The sequence below is a fragment of the Ailuropoda melanoleuca genome, chromosome 16 (assembly GCF_002007445.2).
Source record: "Ailuropoda melanoleuca isolate Jingjing chromosome 16, ASM200744v2, whole genome shotgun sequence".
Classification (NCBI taxonomy): Eukaryota; Metazoa; Chordata; class Mammalia; order Carnivora; family Ursidae; genus Ailuropoda; species Ailuropoda melanoleuca.
In genome coordinates, this window is record NC_048233.1 from 84,878,528 (window position 1) to 84,891,256 (window position 12,729).

At 58.1% G+C, this 12,729-nt stretch overlaps 2 protein-coding genes across 3 annotated transcripts; one reads left to right on the forward strand and one right to left on the reverse strand.

Moving 5' to 3' along the window:
• On the forward strand, positions 1-5,268 carry CNIH2 (cornichon family AMPA receptor auxiliary protein 2; the record flags this gene model as incomplete). The annotated part of the gene is made up of 6 exons (XM_034644841.1): positions 1-48; positions 3,760-3,828; positions 4,249-4,296; positions 4,549-4,661; positions 4,791-4,934; positions 5,130-5,268. Coding segments are annotated over 6 exons (450 nt in total), but the record flags the coding sequence as incomplete, so codon positions are not given.
• An 864-nt stretch (positions 5,269-6,132) lies between these two features.
• On the reverse strand, positions 6,133-10,518 carry YIF1A (Yip1 interacting factor homolog A, membrane trafficking protein). 2 transcript variants are annotated; one of them, XM_019796880.2, is made up of 8 exons: positions 10,301-10,518; positions 9,407-9,618; positions 9,138-9,242; positions 8,920-8,998; positions 7,336-7,393; positions 7,011-7,166; positions 6,438-6,531; positions 6,133-6,364 (listed from the first exon to the last, which is right to left on the reverse strand). In XM_019796880.2, the coding sequence occupies exons 1-8, from the start codon at positions 10,329-10,331 to the stop codon at positions 6,194-6,196; spliced, it is 906 nt and encodes a 301-aa protein (XP_019652439.1). In that variant the 5' UTR covers positions 10,332-10,518; the 3' UTR covers positions 6,133-6,193. The 2 variants fall into 2 exon arrangements, with proteins under 2 accessions (XP_019652439.1, XP_002916662.1); XM_002916616.4 differs by having other exon boundaries at positions 6,133-6,340; positions 10,301-10,515.
• Positions 10,519-12,729: the final 2,211 nt, after the last annotated feature.

Here is a 12,729-nt window from a genome sequence, read left to right on the forward strand (position 1 = left end):
CTCACCCTGGTGCTGTGCGCCTCCCTCATCTTCTTTGTCATCTGGCACGTAAGGCCGGGCTGGCTGGGGGCGGGGTGGGGGGGCGCCGGGAGCACACGGAGCGGGAGGGGACCGGGCAGATGGGCTCGGGGTCCGGGGAAACTTGGAGCCTCCTTTTGGCTATCCCCCTTCGGTCAGCTTCTCTTTGCCCCCATGAATACCCCCTCCCGTTGTCGGCTTCCTTCCCGGGGCCCCCTTCCTCCGCCGCCCCCGCCTGTCTGTGGGTATGTCAGTTGGTCTCTGACCCCCTGCCCCTGCCCCATGCCGCCTTGGGGTGTGGGGCAGAATTCTTGGATTCCTGCTCCTTTCTCTCCTCCTAACCCCCCTATCCAGTCGCCCCCGTTTGTCTGTCGGGCAGTTTGTCTGTCTGCTTGCCCCCCCTTTGTGGGTTTTTCCAGCCGGAGTGATGGAGCCGGTTGCCATGGCAACTGCATCTGTTTACAGGACCCACAGATCGCAGAGTCCATTAACCCTTTCCCTCTCACTCACCTCCCTGACCCAGCAGCGATTGGCTCTAAGCAGACCAGAGACCTAGTCCCCACCACCAGCTCACCTTGGGCTTCCCTGCCCCCTCTTTTCTGGGCTTCCTCTCATCAGGTTTCATCCCCACTTCCCATTTTCCCTCCTCTTCCTTTCCACTTTCCCCTATGTCTTGTGTCCCCTTTGGTCTTTCTCTCACTCTGGCCTGGCTTCACATCTGGTCTTTCATAGTGTCCATTTCTCATCCTTTATCCTAATCGCCTCCCCTCAGAGAGAGTCCCTCTCCCTCATTCTCTCTGGGGTCCTCTTCTCAGGGGCCCTCTGTGCCTGGCTCCCTTCCTCTCACCAAGAACTATATCACTTAGCCTCCAGCTCATTGTTTGGGGCCCCTGCTGCCCCCCTTGGCTGCCCTCCCTCCACCTCTGTCCCCTGAGGTTTCGGCCCCCTCTCTGATCCCCTCAATGAGGACTGCCCATCTTGGTCGGCCCTGGTCCATCCATTTCGGCATCCTCCGCTCCAGGACACACCTTCCTGATCTCCATCCCCTCTGGGCTGGGGGGGGTTCCCTTACCCCTCTCCGGTCTCTCCCCTTGTAGCCTGTTCTTTCCTTCCTCTCACTTCCTCCTCATTACCTCACCTGCTTATTTCCTGGTCTCCCCACTTCCTCTCTTTTCCTGGGAACTGCTACCTGCCCATGATCCTCCCTGGCTCCTGACCAGTCTCTCCCTTCACTATCCCCCTAGCCCCACTGCTGCCCATCTCCCCAGCATCAGGGTTCCATGGACTCTGACTGCACCCCTCCTGTGTAAGGAGTGAGCCCCTACAGGCACCTTCCAACACATCCCCCCCTCCCATCTCCAGCCCTCTCCCTGGTTTTGCCCCTCCCTCTCTCTCTCTGTGGGTCTCTTAATTGCTTTTTCTTTTCTCCCCCTTTGTCTTTTTCTCTTTCTCTGCCTTCATAACCCCCCATCTGTATTGATCTCTCTGAGCCTTCTATCTCATCCCTGGGTAATGGACAATCCTGTGGGCTGGGGGTCCTAAAAGATTGGAAGAAATTGAGGGTCACAGGCTGGGAACACAGACCTAACCAGCTCCTTGGAGAAAGTTTCCTGGAAATCAAGAAGCCCCTTTCCAGGCCTCTCCCCACCCAGAGACCTCCCACAGCCCCTCTGTCCTTAGGTGCTACTCAGAGCAGTCCTCCATCCAACACACCAGTGTCTAAGCTTCCTGAGAACTGGGCTCTGGGCAGCTGTGGGAAAGTCAAGGATGAACAAGACTCTGGCTTTGCCCTTGTGACGCTCCTAGGCTGGGAGAAAGGGTCCAACAAATATTTATTGAGCACCTACTGTGTGTCAAACACGGTGTTCACTCAGCTATTTAGTTCGGTGATCTTAGCAAGTCACTCCTGCTGAGTCTGTTTCCTTGTGGATAAAGTGGGTTTGTTGGATATACATCAGAGTGCCCAGAGCATGACCTACTAAGGGGATGGGATAGCCATAGACATAGGAGGTGTGGTCCTCACTCCAAATTGGTAAGAACCAGAACCTTCCAAGGCAAGACCCCAGATCCCACCCCAGACCCTGAGCCAGTCCCCACTGGTCGCTAGGCAACCCTGGTGGTGAGTGACGCGTGTCAGCTGTCATCGTGGGGGATTGTTTGTTCCAGGGGGCTGAGTCAGCGCCAGGCAGCCTGGGGGGGGCGGTGGGAGGCACGACACCCGCTGCCTGCTGGTGGTGCCAGCTCTGGGGCAGACAGACGGCACCCTTCCACTCCCTGCTGGACCCTATTGCTGTGCCTGGCAGGCAGGTGGCTGCCCAGAGTCCATGGGGAGGGGGTGCTGCTCCAGATGGCCCCGTCTCCCTCCAGGAAGCCCATGTTCTCTCCCTCCAAGCCGTCTGGGGTCGGGGATGCTTGGGGGTGGTGGGCCCTGTGCCTCGTCCTCGGGCTGGCGCTGAAGGCTTTTCTTCCAGACTTCCTTCCATGCCAGCTCCCACCGCCCCCCAGGTCTGTCTTATCATCCCTTCAAACACCTGTTCCTCCCAAGAGTTCCCCATCCCAATGGGGACAGTGCCATCTACCAGATGCCCCACACCCAAAAGCAACTTGGGCCCCTGTGCCTCCACTCTGCAGCCCACTGGAGTCTGGCTTCTAAATAGCTCTGGAATCCTCTCCACTCTCACTGCCACTCTTCTCATGCTGATCACCATCAACTTGCCCCCACCCCGCCCTTCCCCCATTTCCTCACTGGCCTGGTCTGCCTATGAAAAAGCGGTTAAGAATTTTAATGCTGGAGTCTAACTGGGTTGGAATCCTGGCTTATCACTGACTAGCTGTGTGGCCTTGAACAAGTGACTTAGCCTGTCTGTCTCAGTTTCCTTATCTACAAAACGGATACAATACCAGTCCCTACGTCATCAGGTTGTTGCGAGCATTAAATGAGTTAGTAAACATAAAGCCTACTGGCACAGAGTAACCATCATGTATGTCTTGGCTGGGACTGTTAGCCAATGTGTACTTCTGCACCATCCATCCTAAAGCATTAGCCTGTCTGTCCCACTCTGCTGTTTTATACCCCTCAGTGGCTCCCCATTACTTTTGGGTTAAAGTCCAAATATCCGGTCCGGGCTCACAGCATCTCCAGCCCATCTTTCACATTCCCTTCTTCCTTCCCACTCACCTCACACTTCACTCTGACCCCACGGAACCTGCAGCTTCCTGAATGTTCCTTGTTCTTTCAACCTTCTGCCTTTGTACCTGCTGTTCTTGCTGCTTGGACTGCCCTTCCCCCATTTGTACACCAAACAGCCACTCAGAGTCCAGCCTGAACTCTACCCCCCATCACCTCCAGTGCTGGACCAGGCACCCCATTAGCCCTGATCACCCTGGAATATACTTCACACCTCTCCCAAGCAAGGGAGCCAACCCAGGCAAGGGCTGTGCCCGAGGCCCCTGGGGTCCCGGTGGTCAGCAAAATGCAGAAAGAGACACCATCTCTGGGATGTTTTGGATGGAAGCGTCGTGAACACGGCTTGACTGGGGCATCAGCACACTAGGATTCCATTCCACACTACTCTGTGACCTTGGGCCAGGCCCCGCCCCTCCCTCAACCTCAGTTTCTCCACCTTTGCAGCAAGCGCCATCTGGTCCAGTACCCATGTATGAATTCCTATCCCACAGAAGGATGGGTGGGGGGCCATAAACTGCTGCCCCAACCCTGACGGGCACACGCCCCTCCCCCAGATCATAGCCTTTGACGAGCTGCGGACCGACTTCAAGAACCCCATCGACCAGGGGAACCCAGCGCGGGCAGTAAGTGATACATGTGCTGTGCCGAGGTGTGTCCGTCCGTCTGTCTTTCCATCTGTCGCAGGCGAAGGAGGGTGGGGGACTGGGGACGGGAAGAAGGGGTGTGTGGTGGGACCGGCGGCGGTGCCCCTTCCTGTCTGTCCCCGCCCCCAGCAAACACCTGGCGCGGGCTCAGGGCTCGGGTTCCTCCTGGCGGGGCGGCCGTTGCCAGGCTCTGGGCCGTTGCCGTGGAGACGCGGGTGAAGGTCCCTCCATGGTGACGGTTGCCATGGGGACGGCGCGGCCGCCTCACTGCCGGAGAGACTGCAATGGCGCCCCCTGGCGGCCACGTGCAGGTCGGCGGGGGACGTAGGGAGGGCGGTGGGGGCAGCCCAATGCCCGCTCCTCCGCCTTCCCCATGGTGACCTTTTCCTCCCCCTACAGCGCGAGCGTTTAAAAAACATCGAACGCATCTGCTGCCTCCTGAGGAAGGTCAGTGTCAGGGCTGGTAGCAGGAGGCGCCTAGCCCAGCTCAGCCCTACTCTGTGACTAGGAGCGCGGCCTTGCCCCACTGGGAACTGCTTCATCTGGTCTGCCACCTGGAGGGAGTGGGAGGCTAGAGGCCCCTTTAGTCCCCAGAGGTCGCGGTGGGGGGCACCTCCCAAATCCCAGCTCCCCTCTGTGCCCTTGAAGCTGGGGTCTGTTCTGGCACCAGGCAGCTGACCTCTCACCCTCCCTCCCCAGCTGGTGGTCCCAGAATACTCCATCCACGGCCTCTTCTGTCTGATGTTTCTGTGTGCAGCAGAGTGGGTGACCCTGGGCCTCAACATCCCCCTCCTCTTCTACCACCTCTGGAGGTGAGGGCCTCAACATCCCCCTCTTTTACCACCTCTGGAAGCTGCGTTGGGGGGAGTGAGACGGAAGAGCAGGGGCAAGATGGGGGTGGGAGCTTTGACGTGCGCACTCAGGCTCCTCCCTCACCCCAGGTACTTCCATCGCCCGGCGGATGGCTCTGAGGTCATGTATGATGCGGTCTCCATCATGAATGCTGACATCCTCAACTACTGCCAGAAGGAGTCCTGGTGCAAACTCGCCTTCTACCTGCTCTCCTTCTTCTATTACCTGTACAGGTGAGGTCCTGCCCATGGCAGTCAGAAGTCAGGGAAGGGATGTTCCAGGTACCATGCCTCCAATTCCAGGAATGGTTGGGCCCCAAGTTCCTGCCTTTTCCCCCTAAGGACTGAGGGCAACCCAGGGTATGACAGGGTGGGTAGCCAGTAGCTGGGCCTACTCAGGACTCGGCTCACTGCCTCATCTTCCCACAGTATGGTTTATACGTTGGTGAGTTTCTAAGGGGGAAGCCGGCCAGGGAGCAAGCCCAGAATGGACCGGACGCCTGTGCACCCCCAGCCCTGCCCCTCGGCCGCAGAGGCCTCAGCCCTGGGGAGGGAGGGGGCACTGGTGCCCCCAGCCTCCTCTCCACCCCTCCAAACTGCTGCTGCGGGGACCTCCCGCCTTCAGAGCCCCCTCCCCTTGGACCAGGGCTGGGCAGAGCTCTAAATAGGGGCAGGGGCTCCTCTGCCAGCCTGTGGGCATGGCAGTCAGTCTTGTAAGGGGCGGAACCTCCGGCCTTGTCCACTTCGGGGGGAACAAGGACCCTGCCAAGGAGCAGGGCTTGACCCTGGAAGTTCTGGGCCGCCCCCCTCCACCCTCACCCTGAGGCTCCCCCTGCAGGTGGGGGGGTACCCGCACCGGGAATGAGCAGGCTCAGCAGGGGGGCAGCCCCACCCCTAGTCTGCCCTCTCCCCTCCCCAGATTCTCTCTCCAGACCTCCCCCTTCCCCATCCCCATTTACCCCAATCCCAGCCTGTCCTGTCTCTTGGACCTATTTTCTATGTTGCCTGGAGGAGTCCGGCACCCCCTCCCCGGCCATTTGTGACAAAATATGAATAAACTACTGCAAACACGTGGGCCCCAGTTCTGCTCCTGAAAGGCTTGAAGAGGACATGGGGGCAAAGGAACTCTATAGGGGGCAGCCCTCAGCTAAATCCCCAGTACAGCTGGGCTCAAACCACTGGCCCACGGAACCCTCTAGGGAAACCCCTCAGATGGATCAGAGGCCTTTGAGGTCTCCTTGGCAGCTGCTCCCCTCTATCCTCACTTTCTTGGCTACAGCTCAACAGCTATTCCTGCTGAAACCCTTCCATCTGCTTTTCAAAGCAGTATGAAGGCCACCAACTTCAGGAAGCCCTCCCCTGGGTCCCCTGAGCCTGGTAAACCCTGGGCGATGGAGAGCCCCCCACCCAGGCCCCAGGAACAAGGATCAAATACAGTCAAGGAAATCAAATCTTCAATGTATGGAAAGATCAGTGCCAGTGGGGGTTGGGGGTCACCGGACCAGGTGGAAGGTCAGCCAGTATATGATGAGGGGCTGGAAGGCTGCAGCTCCCAGGGTCAGGTAGAGCTGGAGACGCTTCCGGGGAGCTGGGCCCCCCACGTTGTCAGGGCCCAGGGCTGCTGTTCGCAAAGAGCGCACCTGGAAGAAAGGAGAGAGCTGAAGCTGGGCCGGGAGGGGGAGGCTCGTCCCCAGCTCCAACTCCAGGGGGTGAGGCGTGAGGGGCAGCCCGACTCACAATGAAATACATAAGTGAAGACGAGGTCCAGGCCAGTGCCACATAGTAGCCATCACTGCCGAAGAGCAGCCCTGTGAGCACGCTGAGGATCATCCTGCAGGGGTGGGGTGCAGGGGGGTGAGGGGGAGAGGAGAAAGAGAAGGCTGGAGATCTCTCAAGGGTCCGTGCCTGAGACTGGCCCCACCACCCAGGCTAGACCCCACCCACCACCACTGGGGCCTTTTATCTTCAATCTATCCCCACAGGGTCCTAGACTCAAGATGAATCTGGAAGGCCTAGGACTCAGTCCTAGGACATGGATATGAGACCCCCCTTTATTGCCCCAGCACAAGGCCCTTCTCCCCTGTGTTCCGAGGGGGACTCTCCATACATTCCTGACCTGAAAAACAGTACACAGTTCCTGAGAAGAATGCTAAAAACAGCTGGTTCTTCTAATAGAGAAGAGCTAGGGCCCAGAGAGGGGAAGAGGAGTGCCCAGGGTCATAATTCAAGGCTATAGCAATACCGTCTGGGAACCCACGGCAGCAGGCCCCTCTCCCAGGCCTGCCTCTGGCCTGGCCCATAGGTACTCACCCCACATATTTGTACCCGCTGTAGGCTAGCAGGTGGAAGGTGCTCAGGTCACTGCGCACAGTGGCCAGGTAGACGCCCAGGAGCAGGGCCAGCACCTCCATCACGACCCACACCAGCGCCGTGCTTGCACACAGGCCCAGCACCTCTGGGGAGAACCTATGGCCATGTGGGAGAAGGGGAGGCGTTCAGAAACCAGTCATCCTGTGGCAGGTGTGAGACTGAGGACATGGGCTGGGCTTGGGACCTACCACAGGTCCCCTAGTAAGGTGAGGAGAGCAGTCAGGAGCGGGAGCTGGTGGGAATGCGGGAGGGCGTTGGTACTAACCTTTTCTGAATGCCCAGTGCCATCCCAGCCAATAGCACGTAAGTGATGAAGGCCATTGCTGCCAAGAGCCAGAAAGATGCCATCAGCCTGGTTTCCTCAATCAGAGCCCCCTGGCTAGGTATTTGGGGCCATTTACACTCCTTACCTTCTCCCCATACTTCCTTCTCTGCATATCCCCACATGCCCAACCTCCATAGTCAGCTCCTAATACCCTGCCTGAGATGCCTTTCCCTACTCAGCCCTTTCCCCCTCTGTAAATGCTACCCTGACCCTTCTCTCAGGACCGCCAAGCCACCTCCTTCCCTGTTCCTGTGCTAGGCAACTCACCAAAGTTGCCTGCTGTGGCTCAAACTATATCACAGGCCAAGGCTATTGCTAATCCTAGACCAACAGGCAGGGGCCAAACTGATCTCCCACGACACTGCAGGACTAAATACAGGCTTGAAGACAACCCAGGCTCTCCCCAGAGTCCAGCCCATGGGGATGACGTCACCTCAGCCAGTAATTTTCAGTCTGGCCACTGGCCCTGGCTTTGGCTCTGGCCATCCCACCAATGTTGAGGGCTCCCAGTTTACCCCTGCTGTTTACACAAAAGCTTAGAGCCAGGGGGTGCTGGGCTTTCACAGCAACTATAACTCCTCGGCCCTGTTCTCTGCTCCCTTGAAGCACCAGAACTGATGTGCCCACCAGAGAGCACAGGGTCTGAAGTCAGGAAACCAGCTCCACCACCTATAAGCCATGTGGCTTCAAAGACAGTCGTCTCTCTGAGCCTTGGCTTCAACACGTAAATGGGGATGGCAGTTCCTGCTTTACAAGGTGGCTCTGAGAGAAAATGGAAGGAAGGACAGAAGAACCTGTGGCCCTCCTGGAGCAACTGGGCTCACTGGCTGCCTTCACTAGCACTGGCTGCCCTGGCAACCCCTCTGAGGGCCGCCCGGGCACACTCACCCTGCTCCAGGGTGTCCACAGTGGGCTTCGCCTTGAACAGGCCCCAGGACAGAGAGGAGTCAGATGCACAGTCTGCCAGCCACTGTCCAAGGTGGGCAGCCTGACCCGGTGCCACGTGGATGGGCAGTTCCGGGAACCCAGAAGGGACTGACCACTTTCTCAGAGGAGGGAATGTTGGAGCAGGACTTGGGGGACAAGGAATCCGCTATGACAGTAACTATTATTTAGTGTGCTTTCTGCTGAGCGCACATCACCTCACTGAATCTCCACCACAATCCTTGGTGGTAGAGACTGTCGTCATTCCTGGTTTACATAAGAGTAAAAGGAGCCAGCCTGAGGTCCCACTACCGGAAGTTGTAGGACTAGGTCTAAGCCCTGGGATCCAGGCTGGGGAGGGACATGGTCCCAGTTAAGAGGCCAAAAGATCTCAAAAGGGAGTACCCTGAGGGCACAGAGGGCACACCCAGGAAGCTCCTTACTGGTCCCCCTGCTCCGTCTACCAGGTGTCTAGCAACCATCACACACAAAAGCACCAAGAGCAGATGCTGAATCAATGCACAAGCCTCTCTCTCCTCATCGGTGACTCAAGGCACATGTCCCGCCACATCCCCCAGCCCAGGTCAAAGAAAGACTCACTGGGGATATAGAGGTCAGGGGCGTTGAGATCTTGTCGTGGTGGCAGAGGCACATCGCGACTGTACTGCACCTCCCAGTTCTGGCGGTGGCAGCAGCAGCCAGGTCAGGAGAAAAAGATGAAAAGAAAAGAAAGAAGGGGGTTGAGGTCTGGGGGCCAAACTCTGGGATGGGACGCAGGAGGCACAGGGCCCCACCAGCTCACCTGGAAGGCAGCTCACCTGGTGTGTGTAGGGGAAGACCAGTAGCCCCAGCTTCTTAGCCACGTAGGCTGTGTCCACGGCAAAAAAATACTTGAGTTTGTTCACAGACACAAAACGGTGCAGCTGGGAGAGGAGAGAGGAGGCTGTGGACAAGCTGCACACCAAACCTCAGGGTGCTCCTCTGTGTGCTCCTTCCCTGAGGGCTGCTGTGAGAATTAGGTGGGGTCCCGTGATGCCCCATCCCTGGCCAGAAATCTTGCCACCCTTGCCCTGGGGGCGGGCCACACCTCCTTGTGCACCATGTCCTTCCCATGGGATGCGATGGAGCTGCCATAGGCCATAGCCACGTTGGCCATTGGGTCCCCAAGCAAGTGGTTGACATTGAAGGCCACGTCGGCTCCTGGGGCTGGGTATCCCCCTGGCTGGCTGGAGTAAGCACCGCTTGTGTCATCGAAGAGGGGAGGGGGATCTGGAGCTGCCCGGGCCCTGTGCTTGGAGCCTGTGGGTTTGTAGGTACTAGAGTAGGTGACAGGAATATCAAGCATGAGCCCAAACCACCACCCCTTTCCCCAGGGTGGGCAGCCCTGTATGGGTCCTGGGGCCACCAAACAATCAGTTAGGGAAACCCGGGCTGGCTGGGGTTAGGTTAATGAGGCATCTTTTTCCAGAGGTGCTAAATGTAGGCAAAGAAAGAGCTGAGGCAGCGCCTGGAAGTGGTTGCCCACCTGGGGGTTTCTGGGGGCCTTCTCAAGGGAAGTGATCTCTGAATTGTGCCTTGGGAGAGTGAGTAGAAGTTTCCTAGATGAAGATAACTAACTGTTCATGCATCCCGCATGAACAAGGGTGGGAAAGGCGACAGCTGGGTACCCAAAGGCCCTGGGCTGTGCCAAGGGCCCCTACCAGGGTCATGACAGGTAAAGAAAGTTCTGAAGGCAGACCCCGTTCGTGCCCGGGTCTGGCATGGGAATACCAGCTGTGCGGTCACCGCCCCATCTCAGGACTGGGCCAAGAGGGCGAAGTCCGGGACGCGTTGTGGAGTCACGCAGGGCGGAAACCCGAAAGACACCCGCCGCCCTGGGGAGCGGTCACGGCTACCCCTCTCCCTCAGGGCGAGCGGGCCGCGCCGCCGACCCTCCTCCGGCCGGTCGGGCCGCGTCCCGCCCGCCCCGCGCCCCACGCACCGTGGGCTCCGTAGCCCGAGTGATAAGCCATGGCCGCGATGCTGGCGCTCCCCAAGGGCTCTCTGCGCCGCCTCGTGGGTACGAATACTAATAAGGCAGCTGCTCCGCTTTCTGGGCACCGACCGGGGTTATGGAGCAGCCCGACACGTCCGCGAGCTCTTCGACAGCAGCCGCCATGTCCTCAGCGTTATCCTCCGTCGCCTGCCATTGGCTCCTCGGCGGCACTAGCTCGCCCCTCCCCTCTCCCAATTGGCTGCTGGCGCTGCCTCGCCGAATAGGATTCGGCAGTAGTCAACTTCCGGGAGGGGTATAGGCGGAGCAACTCGAGGCGCTCTCGGATTGGATGGTGGGCTGCTAGTTCGGGGCCAGAGTAGCCAATAGATGGGTTAAGGTGGGAGGGGGTTGAGAATTATTTCCGCGCCTGCGCAATGGGGGTACTTGACGCTCACCCTGCCACGACTACACCAGGTGGAGACCTGGCGGAGGCGGGAGTACCGGAACGGAATTTAGCTCTGGGGACGTACCCCAGGAGAGAATGGGTGCGGGGGAGCTCTACCAAGTCCCGCCACTTGGGTCTCCTGCCGCTCTCTCTCAATGCTAGCTTCCCTCTCCGGTCCTCCATACTACCCCCCACCCCAGTCCTGGCACGGAGCTCAGGAAGCCAGCCAAGTGTTAGTAGGAGGCCGGGCGGGGCAGTGACAGCGCAGCCCAGCGAGCCCCGGAAGCTGACTCCTCCTCCCGCCTCCCACCCCTCCTTCCCGCGCGGGTGCTGTCCGTTGTCCGGTGCTGAAATGCCCTCCAGCCACTACCACTATCCTGCAGATCCTGGGGGCCTGCTGCCGGCCTCTTGAGACAGACAGAAAGACACACACACGCCCGTTACACATACTGAAAACTCCAGAAGATCTGAAGTCCCAGAGACTGGGTGCTATAGTAGGGACAGGATCCTGCACCAGGCCTGGCCCGTCAACTCTCCCGTGGTCCAGCCGATTTGACTTGACGGTGGAGGTGTGCCGATCCACCTCCTGAAGCTGCATTTGAAACTCCTGAGTCATTGCCGGTCCTGCGGTCCATCTTGAAGTGAGATACCTCCCCCGCCTCAAGCCTCCCTCCTGAGGTCGGGGGTGTTCCTTTCTCTCCGCCCAGTGTCTGACCACTCTCACCCTACTCAGAGACAGTCTTCAGGGGCCTCCTCTCTCACACACCTTCAGCCAGCACTTTCTAGAGAGCAAAATCAGGTCCTCTGCAACCTGCCTGTAGCTACCCAGTATCCAGTTACACCAGGTGACTTTCCTACTTTCTAAACACAGCCCACGTGATCTAATCGCAGTGCCTTTCCTCAGAAATCCCCTCCACCTGGGATGCCTTTCCCCCTCATATCCATTTGTCCAAAGCCTAGTTATTCTTTAAGAGTCAGTTTAATTTGTCCCTCTCAGAGAGACAAAGGGAACAGAGGACTGATCTGGCTGGGGGTTGAGGCCAGAGGCCGGGCTCCAGGCTCCCTCTCGGTACACCAGTTTGTCCTGGATATAAATTCCATTAAGACCGGGCCTGTGTCATTCTCCACTCCTACCCTTGTCTTCACAATGCCAAACACAATACTTGGATATAGAAGATAACCCAATAGGGGCGCCTGGGTGGCACAGCGGTTAAGCGTCTGCCTTCGGCTCAGGGCGTGATCCCGGTGTTGTGGGATCGAGCCCCACATCAGGCTCTTCTGCTGTGGGCCTGCTTCTTCCTCTCCCATTCCCCCTGCTTGTGTTCCCTCTCTCGCTGGCTGTCTCTATCTCTGTCGAATAAATAAATAAAATCTTAAAAAAAAAAAAAAAGAAGATAACCCAATAAACATCTGTCCCCAATAAATAAATAATAAATAAACAGATGAAGCCCTGGGTCACTCCTTTACTCTATCACTTCAATCACCTCATCTTTAAATGGGTAAGGGGTATTGAACTGAATGGTTTTTGAGTTGCTCTTTGGGTGGGGGGATGTGGCAAAGCAACCCAAAACTCACCTAGCATTGCAGCTCCCTATGTCCCACCAACTAATTGTCTGCTTTGGGGGCCTGCCCAGACCCAGGGGCAGGTGTGAAGGTCTGAGGCCCCTGAGGGCCAGAGAGCAGCACTGGGGCCACCAGTACTTGGGAGGGCGTCTTCCCATGAAGGCCAGATCCCACTATCCTGTACCTCATGATGAATGCTTGTGGACCTTTCTATTCCCATTTCTCAGGTGGGAAAACTGAGGTTGGGGTGGAGAGTGCAGGCCCAAGGTCACGAAGCCTAGGCCCCTGGGTGTCCTGGCCCCCAAGCTGCCTGCTCTTAAGTGAAGCCCAGCACCTCTGTCCAGAGAATGAAGCGAATCACAGCTTTCTGGGCTGTAACTGCTTTTTCCCCTACAAGCAAGGCTTGGGGCCGGGCGGGCGCGGGGGG

Coding starts and splice junctions, on each gene's coding strand:
- YIF1A (XM_019796880.2), bottom strand. CDS start 10,331: ATGGCTTATCACTCGGGCTACGGAGCCCACG. Junction 7,167..7,335: donor GCACTGGGCATTCAGAAAAG/GTTAGTACCAAC, acceptor ACATGGCCATAG/GTTCTCCCCAGAGGTGCTGG. Junction 6,365..6,437: donor CTTCACTTATGTATTTCATT/GTGAGTCGGGCT, acceptor CTCCCGGCCCAG/CTTCAGCTCTCTCCTTTCTT.